The 25,548-nt window shown below is 37.3% G+C and overlaps 1 protein-coding gene across 2 annotated transcripts in view; it reads left to right on the top strand.

Moving 5' to 3' along the window:
• The window catches only part of REPS2 (RALBP1 associated Eps domain containing 2), a 244,962-nt gene that overhangs the window by 151,937 nt on the left and 67,477 nt on the right, over positions 1-25,548 (top strand). For both annotated transcript variants that reach the window (XM_024988440.2, XM_024988439.2), the window contains exon 14: positions 25,053-25,114. In XM_024988440.2, the coding sequence (XP_024844208.1) occupies positions 25,053-25,114 (62 nt within the window). The remainder of the gene's footprint in view (positions 1-25,052; positions 25,115-25,548) is intronic.

Below are 25,548 nucleotides of genomic sequence, written 5' to 3'. Positions count from 1 at the left end.
TTAAATGTCCATTTTTGAATATATCCAAGAAGATAGATGTTTCTGATGGGTGTATCTAAGAAGCCATAATAAGGGAAATTAGGAAATACTTATAAAGAATAAAAATGAAAAGAGAATTCACCAGAGTTTGTTGCATGCAGCTGAACCTGCTCAGTGCAGTTAAATACAATGTGGAGTCTTGAATAAAGTGTGGAAACAAATAATGGATATTAGCATAAAGTTTTGTGAATTCAAACTTTACTTAATAATACTGTATTACATGTTAATTTCCTGTTTTTTTTTTCGACATTATTTCTTTATATCCTTGGAATTGGATTAGAAGTTTCAAGGCTCATTAAATTTTTTTTTTTGAGATAAATTTTTTAGACGTTTAGCAGTAATACTAGATGCTGGAATACCTGAAACTGTCAAAATTTTGCGTGAATATGAATTAGAAATCTAGCATTCCATTCATAGTAAATCAAAATGTCATAAATTTTTTAGCTAGGCAAAAATTTATAAAGTTTCTAAAAAATATATATTGTACATACTGTTTGTATGTATTCAAAAGCTTTTTTACCACACTTGATAAAGGCTTGAGAAAGAACAACAACAGCAACAAAAAGAGATGGAGAAATTGGAAAACATAAACTAAATGAAGTGGGAACACTGAGTATGAAATAGAAAAAATGAAACGTTAGGTAAAAGTAACAGATCATCATATAGTCCAGTTGTTTTTAAACATGGCTGCTCATTGGAAACACATCTGCAGCTTTGGAGAAAAAAAGCAGTACCTGGCATTTGTATTTTTCAAAAAATTCCAAGTTAATTCTGATATGCATCTGAATTTTAAAAAGTGATTACAAGTTTTTCTATTAAATGGTAGCTTTAATGATACAGAATTGTATTATTTTCTGTTAATCATTCATGATACGATGGTATTAAGCAAATAAAAGTTACATAATCACTATAGTAAAAGATGTTTATCAATTTTCACAATCAATAACCAGATTAAAAAAGATAATTATAATTGCAAGCTGTAATGGAAACACGGTTAACCTAACTATATAAAATAATTATATACAATTTGGGGAGTTAAATAGAGTGATGTGGTAAGTGGAAATGCATACATGCACATGTTTTCATCTGCCCAGCCAGTCTATGTCTTTTGGTTGGTGCATTTAATCTGTTTACATTTAGGGTAATTATTGATATGTATGATTCTATTACCATTTTCTTAATTGTTTTGGGTTTACTTTGTAAAAATCTTTTCCTTGTGTGTCCTTCCTAAAGAAGTTCATTTAGCATTTGTTGTAAATGGTTTGGTGGTGCTGAATTATCTTACCTTTTGCTTGTCTGGAAAGCTTTTGGTTTGTCCATCAAACCTGAAGGAGAGTCTTGCTGGGTAGTGTATTCTTGGTTGTAGGTTCTTCCCTTTCATCACTTTAAATATATCATGCTATTGCCTTCTGGCTTGTAGAATTTCTGTTGAGCAATCAGCTGATAACCTTATGGGAGTTCCCTTATATGTTATTAATACCTGTTGTATTTCCTTTGTTGCTTTTAATATTTTTCTTTGTTTTTAATTTTTGTCATTTTAATTACTATGTGTCTCAATGTGTTCCTCCATGGATTTATCCTGCCTGGGATTCTGTGCTTCCTGGACTTGGTTGATTATTTCCTTTTCCATGTTAGGGAAGTTTTCAGCTATTCTTCAAATATTTTCTCGGGTCCTTTCTCTCTCTTTCTATTCTCCTCTGGGACCCCTATAATGCGAATGTTCATGTATTTAATGTTGTTCTAGAAGTCTCTTAGGCTGACTTCATTTCTTTTCATTCTTTTTTTCTATGTTCTGTGGCAGTAGTTTCCACCGTTCTGTCCTCCAGCTCACCTATCCATTATTTTGCCTTAGTTATTCTGCTATTGATTCCTTTTAGTGTACTGTTCATCTTTGTTCTTTAGTTCTTATAGATCTTTGGTAAACATTTCTTGCATCTTCTCCATTCTTTTCCCAAGATCCTGGATCATCTTCACTATCATTATTCTGAATTGTTTTTCTGGAAGGTTGCCTATCTTCAGAGCTTCCTTGGTGGCTCAGATGGTAAAGAATCCACCTGCAATGCAGGAGACCCGGGTTCAATCCCAGGGTTAGGAAGATCTCTTGGAGAAACTAATGACTGCCGACTCCAGTATTCTTGCCTGGAGAATTCCATGGACAGAGGAGCCTGCCTGGCTAAAGTCCATAGCGTTGCAAAGAGTTGGACATGACTAAAGCGACTTAGCACACATGCATCCCTATCTCCACTTCTTTTAATTGTTTTTCTGAGGTTTTATCTTGTTCCTTCATCTGGGACATAACCTTCTTCTTTTTCATTCTGATTAATTTTTACATTGGGGTTTTTGTTTCAACCACTGTGGTTCTGCTTGCTTCTGTCTGTCCTCTGGTGGATGAGGCTAAGAGACTTGTGTAAGCTTCCTAATGAGAGGGGCTGGGAAAAACTGGGTCTTGCTCTGGTGGGCAGGGCCAGTGCTCCGTAAGACTTTAATTCAATTATCTGCTGATGGGTCGGGTTGCACTCCCTGTCAGTGACATCTGAAGTGATATCTTTTTATGGTTTTCATTTACATTTTCTAATGACTAATAATGTCAAACATCTTTTCATGTGCTTTTTGGCTACATTTATATCATCTCTGGAGAAATGTCTATTCAGAATCTTTGTCATTTTTTAAATTGGGTTGTCTTCTTTTGTTGTTGAGTTGTAAGGGTTTTTTATATATTCTGGATGTAAGTCCCTTTTCAGATACATGATTTACAAATATTTTCCCTCGTTTTGTGGGTTGTCCTTTCACCCTTTTTGATGATGTTCTTTGAAGTACAAAAGTTCTTAATTTTGATCAAGTTCACTTTATCTATTTTTCTTTTCTCATTTGTGCTTTTGGTGTCATATCTAAGAAACAATGCCTAACTCAAGGTCACAAAATATTACTCCTGTTTTCTTTTAAGTTTTTTATATTTTTAGCTCTTGCGTTAGGTCTGTGATCCATTTGAGGTGGTTTTTGTATATAGGGGTCCAAATTCTTTTTTTTTGCATATGACTATTCAGTTGTCCCTGGAGAAGGCAATGGCACCCCACTCCAGTACTCTTGCCTGGAAAATCCCATGGATGGAGGAGCCTGGTAGGCTGTAGTCCATGGGGTCGCTAAGAGTCGGACACGACTGAGCGACTTCCCTTTCACTTTTCACTTTCATGCATTGGAGAAGGAAATGGCAACCCACTCCAGTGTTCTTGCCTGGAGAATCCCAGGGACAGGGGAGCCTGGTGGGCTTCCATCTATGGGGTCGCACAGAGTCGGACACGACTGAAGCGACTTAGCAGCAGCAGCAGCATTCAGTTTTCCCAGCACCATTTGTTGACAAAATGAATAACTCCTAGGTTAGTTTTCCTGGTATCTTTTTGAAAATCAATGACCATAATATAAGGGTTTATTTCTTGACTCTTAATTCTATTCCATTCATCTGTATGTCTTTCCTTATGCCAGTACCATACTATATTGATTATTCCAGAATTGTAATGTTTTGAATTTGGAAAGTATGTAACTACCCACTTTATTCTTTTTCAAGATTGTTCTGGTTATTCTGGGTCCCTTGGATTTTCATATGAAATTTAGAATCAGCTTGTCAATTTCTGTTAGCAAAAAGAAAAAGCCAGCTGGGATTTTATTGGGAAATGTATTGAATCTGTAGGTAAGTTTGGTTAGTATTACTATCTTCGTATTTCCACCCCCCAACTTTATTGAGGTTAATTGACAAATAAAATTTGTTTAAATATATATTAAAAACGTGTATATATATATATGGTACAACTTGATATTTTTCATTTTAACAGTTTTAAGTCTTCTAGTTGTAATGTATGTATTTCCCTTTATATGAGTATTTAGTTTCATTCAACAATGTTTTGTGATTTTCAGCATACAAATTTCACTTCTTCAAATTCTTAGCCCTCTGTGTCCTCAGTTTGTGCATCTACTGATTCAACCAATTGTGGACTGAAAGTATTAGAGAAAAAAATTCCCAAAAGTTCTATACAACAAAGTTTGATGTGTCATTTACATTGTAGTAGATATTATAAGTAATCTAGAGTTGATTTAAAGTATACGTGAGGATGTGCATTGGTTATATGCAAGTTCTACATCATTTTAAGTAAGGAACTTGAGCATCCTTGGATTTTTGTATCCACAGGGGCTTGTGGATTCAGTCCCACAGGGATACTGAGGAATGACTATGTTTTATTTATTTTAAGAGTTTATCCTAAAGGAAATTAATTTAATTTAATTTTTGCAGTCTTCATTGCTGGTGTATAGAAATATCATTTTTTTTTTGGTATACTGATCTTTTATATTGAAACTTTGTTGAACTTGTCTATTAGTTGTCTGGGCATGTACTATCCTTAACTTAGATTAATGAGGCAGGGAACATACTCATTATTGGACTTCTAACTGCTTATCTAGTCTTGCATCTGTCCACAAATCAAAGAGGAAATCCCTTTTAATGTTTAGGAAACACCAGCTTCCCTGGTGGCTCAGTGGTAAAGTATTGCTATCTAAATAGCAATGCCAATGCAGGAGATGCGGGTTCAATCCCTGGGTTGAGAAGATCCCCTGGGAAAGGAAATGGCAACCCATTCCAATATTCTTCTCTGGGAAACCCCACAGACAGAGGAGCCTGGCAAGCTACAGTCCGTGGGGTTGCAAGAGGGTCAGACACAACTGAGTGACAGCAACAACAACAGCTTTGAAAGAATCATTATTGAGAGTATCCAGTCTTCTGTCATATGTGAAACTAATTGATTTAGTCCCATTTGTTGAATAGTATATTCTTTACCCATCAGTATGCTGTATCCATTCTGTCCTAAGCAAGGTTTCCCTATTTGCAACAGTTTTTTGGGGGGAGGCCTCTCTACTCCATTAACATTAATTCCATTAGTACTAGATAGCAGAATGAGAATGGCTGTTAAGAATTTGAGGCTTACTTTGTTTTTGTTTTTTTAATTTTATTTTTTAAAATATAAATTTATTTATTTTAATTGGAGGCTAATTACTTTACAATATTGTATTGGTTTTGCCATACATCAACATGAATCCACCACGGGTGTACACGTGTTGAGGCTTACTTTGTACAAAGGATGCATTTAAAGCATTTTATATGCATTATCTCTTATTCTCACAACAATCCTAATGAGGTAGATGCTATTTGATCAGTGTTTTAGAGATTCAGAAACTGAGGTGCAGAAGTTAATTTGGCCAAGGTTATGGAGGTAGTTTATGGTGGAGCTAGGCTTAAACTTGTGTAGTCCAATGCTGGAGCCTAAACTCTGTTGCCTCAAGAAGGGGCAAGTATTTCTCTTCTCTCTACCCTACTTGCCTCTCCCAGGTTGTCTACTTAATCAGATGTTTACTAGGCATGTCTCTCTCTCTCTCTTCAGCTGCCTCTGCTGCAGATTGAGTTCTTAGAGAGGGTAGAAGGCAGAATGCTATTATTCCTCCTGGTCACAGGCCTCACCCTGCTTCACTAACCAGCTGAGGACCGGAACTCATCTCCAGACCTGGGCAATTAGCTGCCACTGCAGTCTTTGTCTTTGAAGGGCCAGGGAATGCCTTCCAGTTTCCTAGACCTCAGTCCTTGCTTTCAGGCCTGCTCTTGTTTGTGGAGGGGTCTATCGTGAGAAGTAACACACTCACAACTCATAGTGATAGAACATTAAGATTTCCCATTGGACTTCTCAGTAGTTGATAGATGAAAGGTGTTGGCTGCAGTATAGTGTCACTTTGTCATGAGCTATGAAGTCTAGAAGTTCATTTAAACACAGAGAAATAGATGTGAATGGGCTGTTGGGCTTGATGAATATTTTTGAAGGTTAAAACCCAGTTCAGGTGATTCAAGTTTATCTGTGTCAGTGTTCAGCATGTTCATCCAGACTCATGCCAACTTCAGCCTTTCAAAGCTGTGGTTATAGTGTACTGTCTTCGGCTTTTTTTTTTTTTTTCCTAGTTCCTTTCTCCCTTTGTAGGGGTTTCCTCTTTTCCAGTAAGCTATGTGAAAGTTTCTCTAGTACCAGTGCATGATTGTATCTGTATAAGACAAAAAGCTGGAGGTTTACAAAGGCTGGCCGAGGTGAAGGTGCAGCTGGTCCTGCCATTGGGCAGGGTACTTTCTCTTTTAGATCCACTGTCCAGTTTTACAGGCATCCCTGCTGGCTGAGTGCTTTAATGAGGGGAGGAGTGGGACCAGAGTCTCTGAAAGATGTGGTGGGAGATGTTAGTATAACCTTTGTTTTTAAAATGCTTATAAAACTTGTTTAAGTAATAGAAAAATACTTTTTTGTATGTAAAATTCACACATTACTGATGTGCCCCTTAACTTTATCCCCAGCAAACCTAGTGTCCTGCCCTGCAAATGTATTTCTCTGACATTTTCTGGTGCATTTATTAATGTACATGTGTACCTATGACATCATTTTCATGTTTTTTGTATTTAAAATAATTGGCATCACATTGTGCATGTTTCCTCCATGCTTTTGCATACTGTGTTGTGTCTTGAAGATACATCCATGTCAGTACTGGTAATTTTGTCATTCTTTTATACATGTTCTGTACTCTGGCTACTCTGTTAAAAGCTGTATTACGTCCCAGTGCACCAGCCCCAAGCATCCAGTATCGTGCATCGAACCTGGACTGGCGACTCGTTTCATATATGATATTATACATGTTTCAATGCCATTCTCCCAAATCATCCCACCGAGGGAGGAGGGAGGAGGGTTCAGGATGCAGAACACGTGTATACCTGTGGTAGATTCATGTTGATATATGGCAAAACCAATACAATATTGTAAAGTTAAAAAATAAAATAAAATATTAAAAAAAATTAAAAAAAAAAACCGTATTACAGAAAAATTTTTAATGTGTGTCAAAGTAGAGAACCCCCACCCCCAGGTTATTTTGAAGCAAATCTCAGGTGGTGGAATAGTTTCATACATCAGTTCAGTTCAGTTCAGTCACTCAGTCATGTCCGACTCTTTGAGACCCCATGGACTGCAGCACGCCAGGCTTCCCTGTCCCATCACCAACTCCCAGAGCTGTATCTCTAGCAGATAAGGCATTTAAAGCAATGACTAAGCTTTTATCATATGTAACAAAATTAGTAATAATTCCTTAATATTGTCTACTATCTAGCCAGTGTTCAGATTCCCTGAATTGTTTCAAGTATGTCTTTTTATAGCAGCTTGTTCCACTCATGATCCAAGCAAGGGCAGCATGCACATTGCACTTGTTTTGCATTTGTTAAGTCTCTTTTATTAATAGAGTCTTTTCTTCGGCCCCTCCCTTGCTATTCATTAGAAAATCATCCATTCTGTAGACATTTCCACATTCTGTATTTGGCTTGTTCTCTCCTCTTCTGTCTCCTGTATGTCCTATAAACAAGTGGATAGGTCTAGACTTGATTAGAATCAGATTCTGTTTTTGGCAAGAAGACTTCTTAGTGATGCTGTGTACTTCCTACTGCATCACATTAATAGATTCTTAATGTCTGATGCCTCTGTTTTTGTCATGTTTGATTGATCAGTGGGTTCATATAGTATTAGCCTGATTCGTACCTTATGATAAAGATCCCAACAACCTTTCCAACAATGTTTTTTTTATCAAATATTGATCACCATTGTGTATATCTAGTGGCATGATAATGAGTATTTAACAACTAGCCATTGTTAATTTTCATGGTGTTGACATTCCTGCCATGGCCGATTTCAGTCTTACTGATGTGTCACTGAATGTGAGGTTGGGACAGATCTGCTCAGTTGGTTCTCCCAAGCTAGTATGAGCTGTTTCTAGCAAACCACTACTTAGATCCTTGACTTAATTAGTAGTTGCAAAATGGTGATACTCTCTTTTATTTCTTTTACCTCTATTAACTTGGACCACGGCTTGCTTGGTTGCTTACTTATTTATTGACCACGCTGCGTGGGATGTGGGATCTTAGTTCCCCAACCAGGAATCGAACCTATGCCCCTTGCAGTGGAAGCAGAGTCTTAACCACTGGACTGCCAAGGAAGTCCCAACCATGGCTTATTTAACCATTTTCCAATTGTTGAACAGTTTGCTTATCACCTTTATAAAGCTTTAAGCTGAAGAGTACTGTACAACAATTTAATTCTCAATGCATCACTAAATTCCTTATATGAATTTTGAGTTTATAGAAGTATATGAAAACTGAAATAAACTTCATTCCTGGTGACCAGGAAAAGTGTCTTATTCATTTAACCAGTACTTACTTAGCACTTAACTATGTGGTTGGTACCATAGAGACTCCCAAGAGGAATATGGATACGGCCCCACATCTGCCAATTAGTATTACAGTTACACGTGAGAATGGTGCTGAGTCTGGGTGGTTTTTAACTGGAATGATCTGTGGATGTGTTGCTGGGGGGCATGCCAGCCATACAATTAAGCTAACCATTGAAGAGTGGATCTGATTTTTGGAGTCAAATTCTTTGACTCCAATTTGTTGATCCTTTTTTGATATCTGCCTTGGTTCAGTTTTTATTGCCTGGGAGTCTTCTAAAGTAATCTCCAGTCTGATATGCTTGTTTCATTCTTTACTTTATAGAACAGTAGGATTGTTTTGAGCACAACTATGATGTCACCTCCCTCCCCCAAATCCTTCAGGACCTTCTATGTAAAAACTAAGGGACACAGTACCATGGCCTGGCATGCCCAAGGAGAAGTGTATTTCAGAATAAAGTGGAGACTGGAAGGCTAATGTCTGCTGACTGGCCAAAGAAAATGGAAACTAGTGGAGAGAGAGTTTGTAAACTGTTTCCCCAGGAAGTCTTAGAGCCTTCCATTGGCATGGTAGAGTTAATGCAGATTGCAAATAGTTGTAGAGTGATTAGGAAACTTTGATGTGAAGCAGTTGTTATCATCTTGAAATGTTTAAGGGTAAAATTTAGTTTGACTATAAAGTCTTATTTTAAAAATTGTTGATGGAAAAGAGTTCTGATGGAATCTATTTCTAGGCTGCATGCCTGCGTTCCCTCCTACTTTCCTTCCTTCCAACACACATGCCTACTCAGGCGTGCACGTACACATGCACACAACTGGTGATTTAAGGAGTTTAATAGTAAAAGGATTAGGAAAAATGCACTTATATAAATTCTCATATGAGAAATGAAACTTGACTTTCACTGAAGTTAAATCTTAGGTGTATTTGTCATTTAACTCCATTTGTGTCTCCATTTGAGACTTAATTAACCCTTGTCACACACATATCCTGGGGTGCAGGAAGAAGGAGTTATTGGTAAACACTGTCAAATAAATTCTAGAATGTTATAATATCAGTGCTAAAGGAGAAGAGAGAACTTGAGTTCGTCGTTTTGGCCAACTCTCACGTGTTCCATGTGAGGAGACAGAGATCCAGAGAATGTAACTGCTTGTTATCCATCAGAATCCTTTAAAGATAGGACTTCCCTGGTGGTTTGTGTACTCCCAATACAGGGAGCACAGGTCTGATCCCTAGTTGGGGACCCAGGATCCTGCATGCCGCTCACGGCCTAGCTAAGACGTAAAAAAAAAAAAAAAAATGAATAGAGATTAAAATTTCTTTAATAAAACACTAAAAAAATTTTAGAAAAGAATCCTTTGAAGATGGGAAATCTTTGTTCAGATCTTTGCTGCAGCAAATTTGATATCAAAGAAAGCAGTTTGTGTGAATTCATTTGGGGAGCATACTTTGCTATTTTTCTATAGGTAATAACACTAATATCTAAAGTTTAAAAGTATACTAGAGAATAAATTTGGTGTCCTTTATATGCAAGAAACTAAATACTATAATTTTATTGTGTTTCCTTCCACATGATAGGAAAGAAAGTTTTGTGTTCAAAAATACTTGGAGATGTTAGGAATATATCTATTTTTTAATTATTAAAACTAGGTTATTATAAAAAGCCATATATATGTGAGAAAAGGTATGGGATACTGAACCTGTAGCTTCAACAATTATTAACTATAGCCCATCGTGTTTCCCCTGTATTCCCATATGATTAATTTTACTTTTTCCCCATGGGTAGCTTTAAAAATATATTGAATAAACAGCATGATCCTACTGTGTAGTACAGGGAACTATATTTAATATCTTGTAAGAATATATATATATATATATGTATATATATATAATTGAATCATTTTACTGTACACCAGAAACTAACACAACCTTATAAATCAGCTTTACTTCAATTTAAAGAAAGCAACCATTGAGGTATGATTTCTAGACCATAAAATTCATCCACTTTAAGTGAACTGCTCAATGATTTCTAGTAAATTTATGAAATTTTGCTACTGTCACCATAATCTAGTTTTACAATATTTTCATTTATTTTTTTTTATTTTTTAAATTTTATTTTTAAACTTTACATAACTGTATTAGTTTTGCCAAATATCAAAATGAATCCGCCACAGGTATACATGTGTTCCCCATCCTGAACCCTCCTCCCTCCTCCCTCCCCATACCATCCCTCTGGGTCGTCCATCTTTTTTAATATCCCAATAATATCCTTTAATGCCTTAGAGTTAATCCCAGTGCCCAGCCCCAGACTAATGTACTTTCTGTTTCTATAGATTTTCCTTTTCTGGACATTTCATAATAAATAGAATCATACAATGTGGGATCTTTTGTGTCTGGCTTCCTTTACTTTGTATAATGTTTTTGAGGTTCATACATGTTGTAGCATGTATCTGTATTTCTTTTTATTGCTGGATAGTAGTCCATTGTATGGCTGAACAGTAATTGTCTATCCATTCTTCAGTTCAGTGGACATCTGAGTTGGTTTTTCTTTTTGCCTATTATGAGAAATGATGTCAGGATCTGAATGCATAAAAATCTTTATGTGATGATATGTTTTCATTTCTCTTGTCAAGATACCTAGGAGTGGAATTGCTGATGTAACTTTTTTTTTTTTTGCTGTGCTGAATGGCATGTGGGATCCTAGTTCTCAGAACAGGGTTTGAAGCCATGCCCCCTACATTGGAAGTGCAGAGTCTTAACCACTGGACCACTAGGGAAGTCCCTTTATTTAACTTTTAAAGACACTGCCAACTGGTTTCTAAAGTACATGTACCATCTTACATTCCCATCAGCAGTGCTTACTATTTCTTAATATATTCACCAGCACTTGTTATTTTTTGTTACAGCTGTGGTACAATGTGGTATTTCTTTGTGATTTTTATTTGCATTTCCCTGATGACTAATGATATTGAGTGTCTTTTCATGTGCTTATTAGTGATGCCTATATCTTCTTTGGTGAAATATCTACTCAAATCATTTGCTCACTTTTAAATTGGGTTTTTGTCTTTTTTATTGTTGAGTTGTATATTCTGGAGTTCATTGTATTTTCAGATATGTGGTTTTCAAACATTTTCCCCTATCTGTGCCTTGTCCTTTCATTTTAATGGTGTCTTTTAAAGCACAGAAGTTTTAAATTTAGATGAAGTGCAATTTATGAATTCTTTCCTGATTGGATTGTGCCTTTGGTGTCAAAGCTAAGAAATCTTTGCCCAACTCAAGGTCTTGAAGGTCTTATCCTGTTTGCTTCTAAAGGTGTTATAATTTTAGCTCTTACAGTCATGTCTCTAATCCATTTTGATTTAATTTTTGTATATAGTGTGAGGTAACAGTCTAAGTTCTTCTTTTTATATGTGGATAACCACTTGTCCCAGTACTGTTTGTTGAAAAAATACTCTCCTTTCCCTATTGAATTGCGTTGGTATCTTGGTTGAAAATCATTTGTCTGTAAATATAAGGGTTTATTTCTGGACCCTCTATTCTTTTTCATTGATCTGTATGTCAGTACTACATTGAATATTTTCCAAAGCAGAGGAATTATATGTAGGCTTGTGAAGAGGTGTTCACATGACTAAGAAGGCTAAATATTTGCTACAATGACACATTTTTAGGTAGTGTTTAGCATCTCACTTAAGTGAGTTTGTGGTGGCACCCCACTCCAGTACTCCTGCCTGGAAAATCCATGGACGGAGGAGCTTGGTAGGCTGCAGTCCATGGGGTCTCTAAGAGTTGGACATGACTGAACGACTTCACTTTCACTTTTTACTTTCATGCATTGGAGAAGGAAATGGCAACCCACTCCAGTGTTCTTGCCTTGAGAATCCCAGGAACGGGGAAGTCTGGTGGGCTGCCGTCTATGGGGTCACACAGAGTCAGACATAACTGAAGTGACTTAGCAGCAGCAGTAGCAGCATATACAGAAACATCCTTTAGTTCCAGTAGTCTTTCTCTGCAGCCTTCTGACATACTTTTTCTCTGGGTGGAGAATAACCCCTTTGGAACTGCTTATTTCCCGTATCAGTGCCCTCTTTTGCTCTTTACCACTACATGTCCTATAGGTTCAAAATATGATACTGATTGCTGCATCACAGTAGCCTTGTGACCTTGATGTGTCATTTTACTGTCCCAGGCTTAAAATTTCTCATTTGTAAAGTGAAAGAATGGAATTTTATGTAATTACTTTTCCAAATACAATCATTAATATTTTCTTGAATAGTTCCAAGGCATGGGTAAGTCCATTTATTTTAACTGGTGGAAAAAATTATTCTACTTAACAGAGAATTTAATGCCCTTTTATTTTTTAAGGTGAGTCAGGGATTATCAGGGGATCAGGGCACAAGTATTGTTGGAAAGGTACTCCTGGCACATACTTCATTGTATATATAGGTGTATATGACATGAATCCATCACTGTGTGTAACTGGGTGATCAGGGGGCAGACAGAGGCTTACACATGCTTTCGTGATTAGAAAGAAGAGAAAGAAAGAAATTTTTTTTTTTTTACAGAGAAATAGCAATTTTTATGAACTTGCAAAGAAGAGGAATGGTCCTCACTGATGAAATCCTTGAAGCTTTGCATATGGCCAACTCTATTTGATTGATACTTGAAAGTGTGGGTCCCACTGGCAGGCTTCTTTCAACATTTTCCATCCTTTAAGGTTTTTTTTCTTCCTTTGGCATTTGAAAGCTTTTATTTTCTTCATAAAATATTCCTAGTCTGGGGGGATGGGAGCCCTTTTCCACAGCTGAGGTTATTCCAAGTTTTATTCCCCTGAAGAATTGGCTTTCTGTTCCTTGAAGCTTTCAATTGCTACATCTGCTGCTTTATTTCCATTCAGTAAGCTGGAACATGTTTTCATTTAGTCATTTATTTAGGGCTTTGTAAAAATCTGAAGGAAGTTAGTAAATAGACAGTAATAAATATGAATAATACTGTGTTGGGAAATTTCTAAGCATAATGAAGTAAGAGGATAAAAAATTTTAGAGGTTAGTGTTTTAGAATCTCAGTTCTAAGAAACATATTCAGCAGATCAGTGTCAGAAAATGCACATCGTTCAATAAATTTAATAAACACTGGAAATTATTACTGTTTTCTGAATTTGTGATTAAATGGTAGGTTCTTTTATGAAGTTTTTAATTTATTTTTCAAGATGTGAGTATTTATTAGTTTTTCCCTGATTACACTTATAGAAAATGTTAAATTCAAGTATAGTTGATTTACAATGTTATACTACTTTCAGGTGTACAACACAGTGATTTGGTATTTTTGTAGGTTATACTCCACTTAAAGTTATCAAAAATATTGGTTATTTTCCTTGTGCTGTATATTACATCCTTGTGTCATTTATCTGATACCTAGTAGTCTGTATCTCTTAATTGCCTACCCCTATCATGCCCTTCCATCTAGCCCTCTCTCCACTGGTAACCAGTAATTTGTTCTCTGTATCTATGATTGTGTTTCTGTTTTGTTACATCTATTCATGTGTTTCACTTTTTTAGATTCCATATACAAGTGAAAACATACAGTACTTGCCTTTCTCTGACTTCACTAAGCATAGTACCTTCACAGTTCATCTATGTTGCTGCAAATGACATTATTTCATTCTTTTTTATGGCTGAGTACTATTCCATTGTGTGTGTGTGTGTACCACTTCTTTATCCTTTCATCTGTCAATGGACACTTATTTGACAAAGCCTTACTGATATCTGATGCCCCACCTTATTAACTATGAGACTTTAAGAATAAACCTGTAATTGATTCATAGGTATGATAGCCTTTAATGTATGCAGAAAATGTTTTCTCCTCCCCTGCCTTCTCCCCTCTCCCCTTCTCTTCCTTTCTGGGAAAGCAGGTGATACTATTAACAGGTACGTTGTCATCTTTTGCATGTGTACAAGAGATTATTCAGCCAAAGTATGTTTTCAGTTTCAATTTGCATGAAGGTGTACTTTTTTAAAAAATTGATTGGAGCATGCTGGATAAAATATTTGAATCTAATTTGAGGTCTTTTAATTTTGTGATTAATTTAAAAGTGTCTTCTTCCAAGATACTTACTCCTTGGAAGAAAAACTATGACAAACCTAAACAGCATATTAAAAAGCAGAGACATCATTTTGCTGACAGAAGTCTGTATAGTAAAAGCTATGGTTTTTCCAATAGTCATGTATGGATGTGAGAACTAGACCATACAAAAGGCTGAGTGCCCAAGAATTGATTTTAAATGGTGGTGCTGGAGAAGACTCTTGAGATTCCTTTGGACAGCAAGTTTATCTATTAAACCAGTCAATCCTAAAGGAAATCAGCCCTGACTATTCATTGGAAGGACTGATGCTGAAGGTGAAGCTCCAATACTTAGGCCATGTCATGTGAGAGCCAACTCATTGGAAAAGACCCTGATGCTGGGAAAGATTGAAGGCATGAGGAGAAGGAGGCTACAGAGGATGAGGTGGTTGGATGGCATCATTAACTCAATGGACATGAGTTTGAGCTAGCTCCAGGAGATGGTGAAGGACAGGGAAGCCTGGCGTGCTGCAGTTCATGGGGTTGCAAAGAGTTGGACATGACTAAGCGACTGAACAACAATTTAAGGTCATGAATGGACTGAAGATATTATAAGAAAGATTTTTCACTAAATTCAATTCCAATTATTCACCCACTGTGTACTTACTAAACACAAGGTAGTATGCTTAGGTGCTTTGGAAGACCAACAGATGAATTAGAGATAAAATTGGTAGAATGAAGCTAGATTTGTATCTCCTGCCATTAAAGGAAATGAACACAGAATCATAAACAGGAAGAAATGCCATTTTGAGGGGGAAAGAATAGCAGCTAAGGGAAAAGCTGAGGCTTGGGGAACACTCAGCTCTGCCTGCCTCCTTCCAGGAGCCATGTGTGTAAGTAGGTAAATCTTGACATTTCTTACTGATGGTCCAAATCTGAAGCCAAGTAGAATAAGTGGGAATTCTTAGTTTTCCCTTCTCTTGATTGAAGGTCAGTGGACATAACTTTTGGAAAGAGTGGAAAACCTGGAAAAGGGAGTAATCAGTCACAGCTGATATCCTGATATGATGGAAGGGGAGGCCAGGGCTCCATGCTGAACTGAGGGGATGTAGTAAGATCTGGGAAGCTCCTCTGAGGCCATTGATTTACCTCAAGATTTGGGAGAAGGCACTCTGCTACAGAGTTTTAATGTTAATTATTTTGGTATTTCCTTCATATTTCAAAATAAAATACTGTATAACCTCTAATTGACTTTTCAATTTTAGTCATCATCTACTGTCTTCTCTCTACTATCACCTTTCCTTTCTTCTACCCTCCCAGTATACTTTTATTATCATTTTGATTAGATTAATATTGTGTTTATATTATTTTTGTGGCTATGTGAGTCAGAGTAAAGTTTTCACTTTTCCTGCTGCACAGGTTTTTGTTTGCTTTGGAGTGAATACTCATCTTGTTTCTAGTGTACTTTCCCGTGAATCAACTGTAGACTCTCAGTTTTCTAAGGTTACTCTTATTCTGAAATATCAGTTATCAGTTTCGTCTTAGTGAAGAAATCTTAAATGATTGTGTTCTATGCCTGGTGTTTAGTTTTCATCATGGTATCCTCCTGTACTGTCATCCAAGGATTCCTTTCCTATTTCTCCCATGTTGGATCTCCTTTATCCTGTTATGTCTTAGTCTTTATTGCTTTATTCTCTTGTTTAGTGGTAAAGAACCCACTTCCAAATGCAGGAGATGTAAGAGACGTAGGTTTAATCCCTGGGTTGGGAAGATTCCCTGGAGGAGGGCATGGCAACCCACTCCAGTATTCTTGCCTGGAGAATCCCATGGACGTAGGAGGCTGGTGGGCTACAGTCCATGAGATTGCAAAGAGCTGGACACAACTGAAGTGACTTAGCACACAAGCATGTATCATTGAGTAGCTTTCTTGGAAAGGGTATGTGGTGCTCAATTGGAGACACTGAATGTCTAAAAATATCTCTAATTGAACCACCATGCAGGCTGCTAGTTTGGGTAAATAATCACTGATTAGAAATCAGATTTGTTCAGAGTTTTGATGGTAGTGCTCCAATGAATTCTAGGTTCCAGTGGTATAATAAGAAATCTAAAACCATTTGGACACCTGATCCTTTGTATATAGCCTGCCCTCCTTTTCTGCCCCATGCTTGGAAATTGTAGAATCTTCTAACTCCACTTTTTTGAAATTTCATGTAGATGTACCTTGCCATGAGTCTGTTTTCTTCCACCATCCCTGAATACTCAGTGGATGTTTTTAATTTAGAAACTCATATTCTTCATTTTCAGCAAATTTTCTTGAACTGGTTAATTGATTTATTACCATTTTCTCCATTTCTTTTTGTGGAACTTTTATTTGGATATTAACCTGCTTTCTTTATGATTTCCTTAGATTATCTTTGAATATTTCTGTTAAGCTTTTTTCTTTCTGCTGTCATGTTTTTAATTTCAAGTGCTGTTTTTAATTTTTTGAATATTCTATTTTCAGTAGCATCCCATTATTTTATCTTTACAAATAGCATTTTTTAAATCTCTTTTTGATGCTTTCCTTGATGACTATATTAAAAATTTTATCCTTCACTTTTACGTCATTATCTGTCTTCTCAGTAGTATATAAGCTTCATGAAGATAGAGCTTTTTTCCTGTGTTTTTTTTCTACTGATATATTTCCAGCACCTTAAACAGTGCCTGACACATAGTAAATGTTTCAATATTTCTGGAATAAACTGAATGATCATTCTGATGATGTTAATAACATTAAATTTTTTTCTCATATAGAGCCAATCTGTTTCATTGAGGTCAGTTGTTTTCTATTTTTGTTGTTCTAACTTAGGTTAGAAAATTTTGGGCAGATATCTGGCAGTACTTCATCATCTGCTTATATTTAAGAATGGGGTCTAAAAAGCTGATGGAACACATGAGTAAATGGTTGGGACTTGCCGTGTGTGGGCTTCATGATAGAATGATTCTGGCTGGACCATCTTGTTGGTTTCTCTTGATGTTGACACCTAGATCTTCCGTCCTGGCTGGTCCAATTCCCCAGAGCACGATCTCCTAGTCTCTGGGTACAGTAGTCTGGAAGCAAACAGTGAGAGGGCTGGAAGTGTCTCAACATCCAGAGTACTACATTTACTGTTGTCAGTATGGCCCCTGGGCCTTGTGTCCTCCCTGGAGAAGAAAATACTTCTAGCCTTTTTCTGGAGTGAGAGACAGGATGAAACTGTGCAGAATGTATGAGAAAAATCTCAGGATCTAACTGCTCCTAAACTCTATTTCAGTCAGTTTTTTAAAATATGTGAATGGAACATAATTGTATAGTTCTTTCTAATGTTAGTTCAAGCAAATATTTGTATTCTGAGTTATCCAGGTGAATTAAAGGCAGAACACGACCACTAACAGGCAGAAGGGACCACAGGAGCAGGGATCCTGAAGCCCAAAGTGGCATGAGGTGTAGCTGGAACTAGATTGTCAAGGGTCTTGTTGAGATATACCTTTCTTCTGAAGGGTGGGGAATAGGATCCATTATCAGTTAACTGACTGCAGCCATGAAATTAAAAGACGCTTACTCCTTGGAAGGAAAGTTATGACCAACCTAGATAGCATATTCAAAAGCAGAGACATTACTTTGCCAACAAAGGTTCGTCTAGTCAAGGCTATGGTTTTTCCTGTGGTCATGTATGGATGTGAGAGTTGGACTGTGAAGAAGGCTGAGCACCGAAGAATTGATGCTTTTGAACTGTGGTGTTGGAGAAGACTCTTGAGAGTCCCTTGGACTGGAAGGAGATCTAACCAGTCCATTCTGAAGGAGATCAGCCCTGGGATTTCTTTGGAAGGAATGATGCTAAAGCTGAAACTCCAGTACTTTGGCCACCTCATGTGAAGAGTTGATTCATTGGAAAAGACCCTGATGCTGGGAGGGATTGGGGGCAGGAGGAGAAGGGGACGACAGAGGATGAGATGGCTGGATGGCATCACTGACTCTATGGATGTGAGTCTGAGTGAACTCCGGGAGTTGGTGATGGACAGGGAGGCCTGGCGTGCTGCGATTCATGGGGTCCCAAAGAGTCGGACACGACTGAGCAACTAATCTGATCTGATCAGTTAACTTTGTTTACTTTTTACTACTTTCCTTATTTTACCCCTACTTCTTGAAGAGTTTGCTGTCACTAGTTCTTGAGAACTGGGGGCTTCTATGGTCCAGATTGGTTACTGTCTGCCTTCTCTACTGCTCATTCAGCTATCAGTCATCTATCCTTTTTCTCAATTACAAATGTAAACAATTTAAACAAAAAACATTAACAGTTCTTGTCACTATTCTGTTGATGAGGTAATAGTGAGATTAATTGCAAATATTTAAACTACTATCTTTACTCAAAGGTCATATTTATAGGACATTGAACATAACATTAGGACAGCAGAAATGAGGAATCCTACACATTATCAAGCCAAGATTTCAGTCCACAGTGGCCTGGGCTGATAGTGCCTTTAGGTTTCTAGCAGGAGTAATAGTGGAGGAACACATTTTCCTCTCAGGCCCTGAAGTTTTCCTATAGGTAATTTTCCAAGGAATATGTATTCAGAGTTAAAGGTTGCCAAGCACTCAAAGAAATGGAACACAATGAGGAGAGAGCCAGCAGAAGCAACAAAAAAGTGTAAAATACCAATCCCTTAGTTTTTGGAATTATCAGACATAGACTAAGTAATATGTTTAGTATATTTAAAGAAAAAGAAATGAAGAAAATGAGTAAGTAGCCAATCAATTATAAGAATGAAAAAGGCATTTTGAAAAAAAGACCAAATAGAACTCCTAGAAATGAAAAATATAGTAATTTAAATAAAATCAAAGACTGGCTTATTAGATCACTAAGTACAGTTGAAGAGTTGAAGAGGGAACTGGTTAATTGGACAGCAAGTTTTAGAAAATTATCCAGAATACCACACAGTTAGACAAAGAGCTTCAGAAGGAGAGGTGAAAGAAAGTAGTGCAAAGACTGAAAAGTCATTTAACATTTCCCAGAGTTACTGGGATGCCACATAGTTCAGAAATTCTGACAATGCTTAGCAACTTATGAAAGAAAAGCAAGATGAAGAAATACACGTGCAGGTATAAGGTACGTTTGGTACTGCAGAACACCCAAAACAGTAGATCTTAAAAGCAACCAGACAGAGGACAGCCTACCTACTGAAAAACAGTGATTCCATTGACATCTGACTTCTCAACAGCAATAATGGAGGCCAGAAGACAGGGAAATGTTATTTTCAATGTTGTGGGGGGAAAATAGCTGTTGATCTAAAATTCGGTACTCAGTGAAATCATCTTTCAAGAATGAGGGCAAAATAGTTTTTAGTTAAGTTGACTAAGCTTCCTACTAATAGACACTCAGTAAAGGAAATTCTAAAGGATGAACTTCAGAAAGAAGTTACTATTATAAAAGAAATTGTAATGGAAATTGGGGAAATTTAAAAACTGAATGGTATCACATATCAAAACCTATGGGAGTATATTAAAGAGATACTTGGAAGAAAGCTGTAATGCTAGATGCTTATGTTAGAAGAAAAGCTGAAAAATAACGAGCCAAGCAACCAGTTTAAGCTAGAAAAAGAACAATAGGATAAGCCCAAAGAAAGTAAATGGAAGGAGATGAGCAGACACAAATTGAACGGAAAGCAAGCATATAATCCAGAGACACAAAAAGTTCAAAGTTGGCTTTTTGAAAAGAGAATCAAACTTGACAAATGTCTGGTGAGATTGATGAAGGAAAACCGCAGTGATGACACAAACAGTATATAGGAATGGAAAAAGATTTCCTTTGCAGAGATTAAGATGATAAGGGGGGTTTGAACACCTTTATGGCAATAAATGTGAAAATTTATTAGGCAAAATGAATAACTGTCTAAAAAATACCATTTATCAAAAATGACTTTAAGAATTAGAAAGTCTGAATAATCCTATAACATTTAAAGAAGTAAAATCATTAAAAATCTTCTTTCAATGAAACCTGAGGCCCAGATGGTTCTGATGTCATGTTTTAACTGATATTCAACAACAGCAACAATTTTTGATCTCATATACCCTATTCCAGAGTATAGACAAAGGGATCACTCTCCAGCCATATCAAACACACCAGAGGACCATATGAGAAAGGAAATTCACTTGTTAGTCTAACTCATGATTATAGTTACAAAAATCCTAAACAAGTATTAGCCAACTCAGCCTAGCAGATAGAAAAACCTGACAAAGTTGGGATTATCCTAGGGGTGTATGAGTGTCTTAAGACATTCATAGTGTAATTTATCATATTAACAAATCATAAGGAAAAATCATAGCATCATCTCAACAGATGGAGATGTGGACTTGGTTCAATATTCAGTAATGAATTATCATAAAAAGTCTCAAAATAGATGGGAATTTTTGTAATCTATTAAGGGAATGCAAACAAGCAAAATGGCTGTCTGAGGAGGCCTTACAAATAGCTATGAAAACAAGGGAAACAAAAGCAAAGGACAAAAGGAAAGATATACCCATTTGAATGCAGAGTTCCAAAGAATAGCAAGGAGAGATAAGAGAGTCTTCCTCAGCGATCAATGCAAAGAAATAGAGGAAAACAATAGAATGGGAAAGCCTAGAGATCTCTTCAAGAAAATTAGAAATACCAAAGGAACATTTCATGCAAAGATGGGCTCTATAAAGGACAGAAGTGGTCGGGACCTAACAGAAGCAGAAGATATTAAGAAGAGGTGGCAAGAATACACAAAAGAACTGCACAAAAAAGATCTTCACAACCCAGATAATCACAATGGTGTGATCACTCACCTAGAGCCAGACAACCTGAAATGCAAAGTCAAGTGGGCCTTAGGAAGCATCACTACGAACAAAGCTAGTGAAGGTGATGGAATTCCAGTTGAGCTATTTCAAATCCTGAAAGATGACGCTGTGAAAGTGCTGCACTCAACATGCCAGCAAATTTGGAAAATGCAGCAGTGGCCACAGGACTGGAAAAGGTCAATTTTCATTCCAATCCCAAAGAAAGGCAAAGCCAAAGAATGCTCAAACTACCGCACAATTGCACTCATCTCACACGCTAGTACAGTGATGCTTAAAATTCTCCAAGCAGGGTTCATCAATATGTGAACCATGAGCTTCCAGATGTTCAAGCTGGTTTTAGAAAAGGCAGAGGAACCAGAGATCAAATTGCCAACATCCGCTGGATCATTGAAAAAGCAAGAGAGTTCCAGAAAAACATCTATTTCTGCTTTATTGACAATGCCAAAGCCTTTGACTGTGTGAATCACCACAAACTGTGGAAAACTCTGAAAGAGATGGTAATACCAGACCACCTGACCTGCTTATTGGGAAACCTGTTTACAGGTCAGGAAGCAACAGTTAGAACTGGATATGAAACAACAGACTGGTTCCAAATAGGAAAAGGAGTACGTCAAGGCTGTATATTGTCACCCTGCTTATTTAACTTCTGTGCAGAGTACATCATGAGAAACGCTGGGCTGGATGAAGCACAAACTGGAATCAAGATTGCTGGGAGAAATATCAATAACCTCAGATATGCAGATGACACCACCCTTACGGCAGAAAGTGAAGAACTAAAGATCCTCTTGATGAAAGTGGAGAGTGAAAAAATTGGCTTAAAGCTCAACATTCAGAAAACTAAGATCATGGCATCTGGTCCCATCACTTCATGGCAAATAGATGGGGAAATAGTGGACACAGTGGCTGACTTTATTTTTCTGGGCTCCAAAAATCACTGCAGATGGTGAGTGCAGCCATGAAATTAAAAGACACTTACTCCTTGTAAGGAAAGTTATGACCAACCTAGATAGCATATTAAAAAGCAGAGACATCTCTTTGTCAGCAAAGGTCCATCTAGTCAAGTCTATGGTTTTTCCAGTGGTCATGTATGGATGTGAGAGTTGGACTATAAAGAAAGCTGAGTGCCAAAGAACTGATGCTTTTGAACTGTGGTGTTGGAGAAGACTCTTGAGAGTCCCTTGGACTGCAAGGAGATCCAACCAGTCCATCCTAAGGTGATCAGTCCTGGGTGTTCATTGGAAGGACTGATATTGAAGCTGAAACTCCAATACTTTGGCCACCTGATGCGAAAAGCTGACTCATTTGCAAAGACCCTGATGCTGGGAAAGATTGAGGACAGGAGGAGAAGGGGACAACGGAGTATGAGATGGTTGGATGGCATCATCGACTCAATGGACATGGGTTTGGATGGACTCCGGGAGTTGGTGATGGACAGGGAGGCCTGGCATGCTGTGGTTCATGGGGTTGCAAAGAGTTGGACATGACTGAGCAACTGAACTGAACTGAAAACAAACATACAGCAAATGCCATGCTTCATAGTGAAATAGTGTATACGTTACCCTTGAGATCATGTTGCTGTTGTTCAGTCACTAAATCATGTGTGATTCTTTGCAACCCCATGGACTGCAGCACTCCAGACTCCCTGTCCTTCACAGTCTCCCACAGTTTGCTCAAGCTCATGTCCTTTGAGTTGGTGATGTTATGTAACCATCTCATCCTCTGCCATCCCCTTCTCTTTTTGCTTTCAGTCTTTCCCAGCATCAGGGTTTTTTCTAAAGAGTTGGCACTTTGCAACAGGTGTCCAAAGTATTGGAGCTTCAGCTTCAGCATCAGTCCTTCCAGTAAATATTCAGGGTTGATTTCCTTGTTGTGCAAGGAACACTTAAGAGTCTTCTTCAGAACCACAGTTTGAAAGCATCAGTTCTTTGGAGCTCAGCCTTCTTTATAGTCAAACTGGAGCTCAGCCTTCTTTATGGTCCAGCTCTCATATCCCTACGTGACTACTAGAAAAACCATAGATTTGACTATAGGGACCCTTGTTTATATTTGTTAATATTTATGATATAATTTTATCCAAAAGTATATTCAGAAGCACACCTTAATATCATTTATAAAAATAGGGCATTTGTTTTTGAAAAATTAAATAATAATAAAAATGAAATTAATCAGACATGAATCTAGAGGTAGATTCTTTTTTCTAGTAACTTGCAGGGCTGTCAGCAGGGACAGTGAGTCATATGACTCACCTGGTTTGTTTCCTGTCTCTCAGGAATCACTGTCTTTTGTTGCCTGATTTCCTAGTGTCAAAGAAACTGTTTATTTTATATAAAAAAATCTATAGATTTGTTTTTGGCTTTTTCAAAAAGGAGGGTATATCTGGCTTCCGATACTCCATCTTGACTGGAATCAGAACTCATTTAATTAAATGTCTGATCATTTCTTAGTCCTGTTTTGTTAATGAAGGGTTGGTTTAACATAGACTTCATTCTGGTGAAAGGCCTTTCCTTTAAAGGCAAGCATAGATTTTGTGTTTATTTTTGTTTTTTTTGTTTTGTTTTGTTTTGTTTGTTTTATTTTTTAAAATAACTGGTAATTTAAAGGCCCAGACTCTGAGGACCCATAGAGTGGGGGCCCTGCGGTAGATAATTCCTGAGACTTTTGTCATTTTCTCTTGCTAAATGGTTTGTTTCTGAAGGCTGTTCATGGTCTCACCATTTTTGGAGTTTTGACTTACTGATGTGTTTAATAAATTTTAATGAAAGACAGACTGAGAGAAATCGCTGATGGGCCCACATGGTTGTACTGTATTCATGCACTGGCTCAGGAGGAAAATCTCTATGAAATTACTCTGAGTTACCTTTGTGGAAAGCCCTGAGCTCCATATTCTAGCTTGTCTGATCTAGCTGGATCAAATCAAAAGTGATTTGCAAAAACTTTTATGTTCTTGGCACATTGCTGTGATTTATTTTTAAGGCATAGAAAGTTGTCCAAATACTAGCACACATATTACAGATTTGGAAGTAAACTGCCTATAGTTATATAGAGCATGGTATGCTTTTTGAAGAAGTTTGTAAAGAATGTGGTTTTACTTGACCAGTGTGTGATAATAAACTCATTTCTTGCATGTGATCATGAGCCTTATTTATAATTCAATAGCAGATGTTTGTTTTCATTGTTAAGTTACAACTCAGACATTCTTGGCATAACTCCAGTTTTCTCTATATCTCATAAAATTTTTTAAAAAGTTAGAATGAAACTTTCTTTCAGAATATGCTTCAAATGGGGCTAAATTATTTTAGAAACAGGTTTAATTATCAGAAATTGAGATCTTTGAAGAATCCCTAAATATCATTTTCGTCCATCATTTTCAGCCTCCCCTACTGCTGTCAGACCCACTGACTTACAGGGCAGCAGCACTGCCTTATTAGGGTTCTGGCTCCCAACTCAAGCTAATGAGCAGTGTAATGGCTGAGAGCTTGTGAGAAATAGGCAAGAAGCCAAAGGGCCTAGAGTATTTGAAACTAAATAATTAATATTGGAATAATGAGGGATTGACTGTCCATCCTGTTCTACATCCCGGCCTTTTTGATCAAACGGTGTCATTTCCTTACTGTTTTACATTATCTTAATTACAACAGCCTATATAAATATTTGGACTTTGAATAGGATGGAAGTGAAAAAGGGATTGGAATAGCATATGGTCTTTTTTTTTTAATTTAGCCCACAGATTTTAAAAGTTTAAACAAGTTAAATGGAATAGCTCTTCCTGTTTTACAAGTGAAAGAGGGCTTCCCCCCGCGCCCCCACCGGTGGTCCTTAACAGTGTGTTTTTCTTTTCAGCTTCAAAGTCAGGATTGTTACCTCCACCACCTGCGCTCCCTCCAAGACCTTGTCCATCACAGGTAGGAGACAACATTGATTTTTGTATACTGTCTTTCCGTAGGGAGTTGTCCTCCCACTGTGCTTCCTTTGCACAGGTTGATCACCACTGAACTGCCCAGTCAGGTTTCCAACATGATGTCTGGACTGGACTGGGAGAGCAGAGCATGGCTGAATTTCTTCCTATCCAGCCAGCCCCCAGCCTCAGATGGAAGAGATAGTCTCCTTAAGCAAATGTGTGAAACAGTTCAGTCTTGGCTATGGAGGGTTGCATGTGGTTTTTCACACAAAGAGGAGCAGAAGAGGTGCCTCTCTGATTGTGGCTAGGGAACATGTATATTCTGTGAAGTATATGTACATCGAGCGCCTATATTTTCCTTGCTGTTTTAGGAGTGGTATTCTGCATAAACTAAAAATAAATGGTCATCAGCATGGGTTTAGTGCTGTGGTTTGGGTT

The sequence above is a fragment of the Bos taurus genome, chromosome X (genome assembly GCF_002263795.3).
Source record: "Bos taurus isolate L1 Dominette 01449 registration number 42190680 breed Hereford chromosome X, ARS-UCD2.0, whole genome shotgun sequence".
Taxonomy (NCBI): domain Eukaryota; kingdom Metazoa; phylum Chordata; class Mammalia; order Artiodactyla; family Bovidae; genus Bos; species Bos taurus.
Note: the sequence above shows the minus strand (reverse complement) of the source record. Positions and strands in the feature narration are given on the sequence as shown.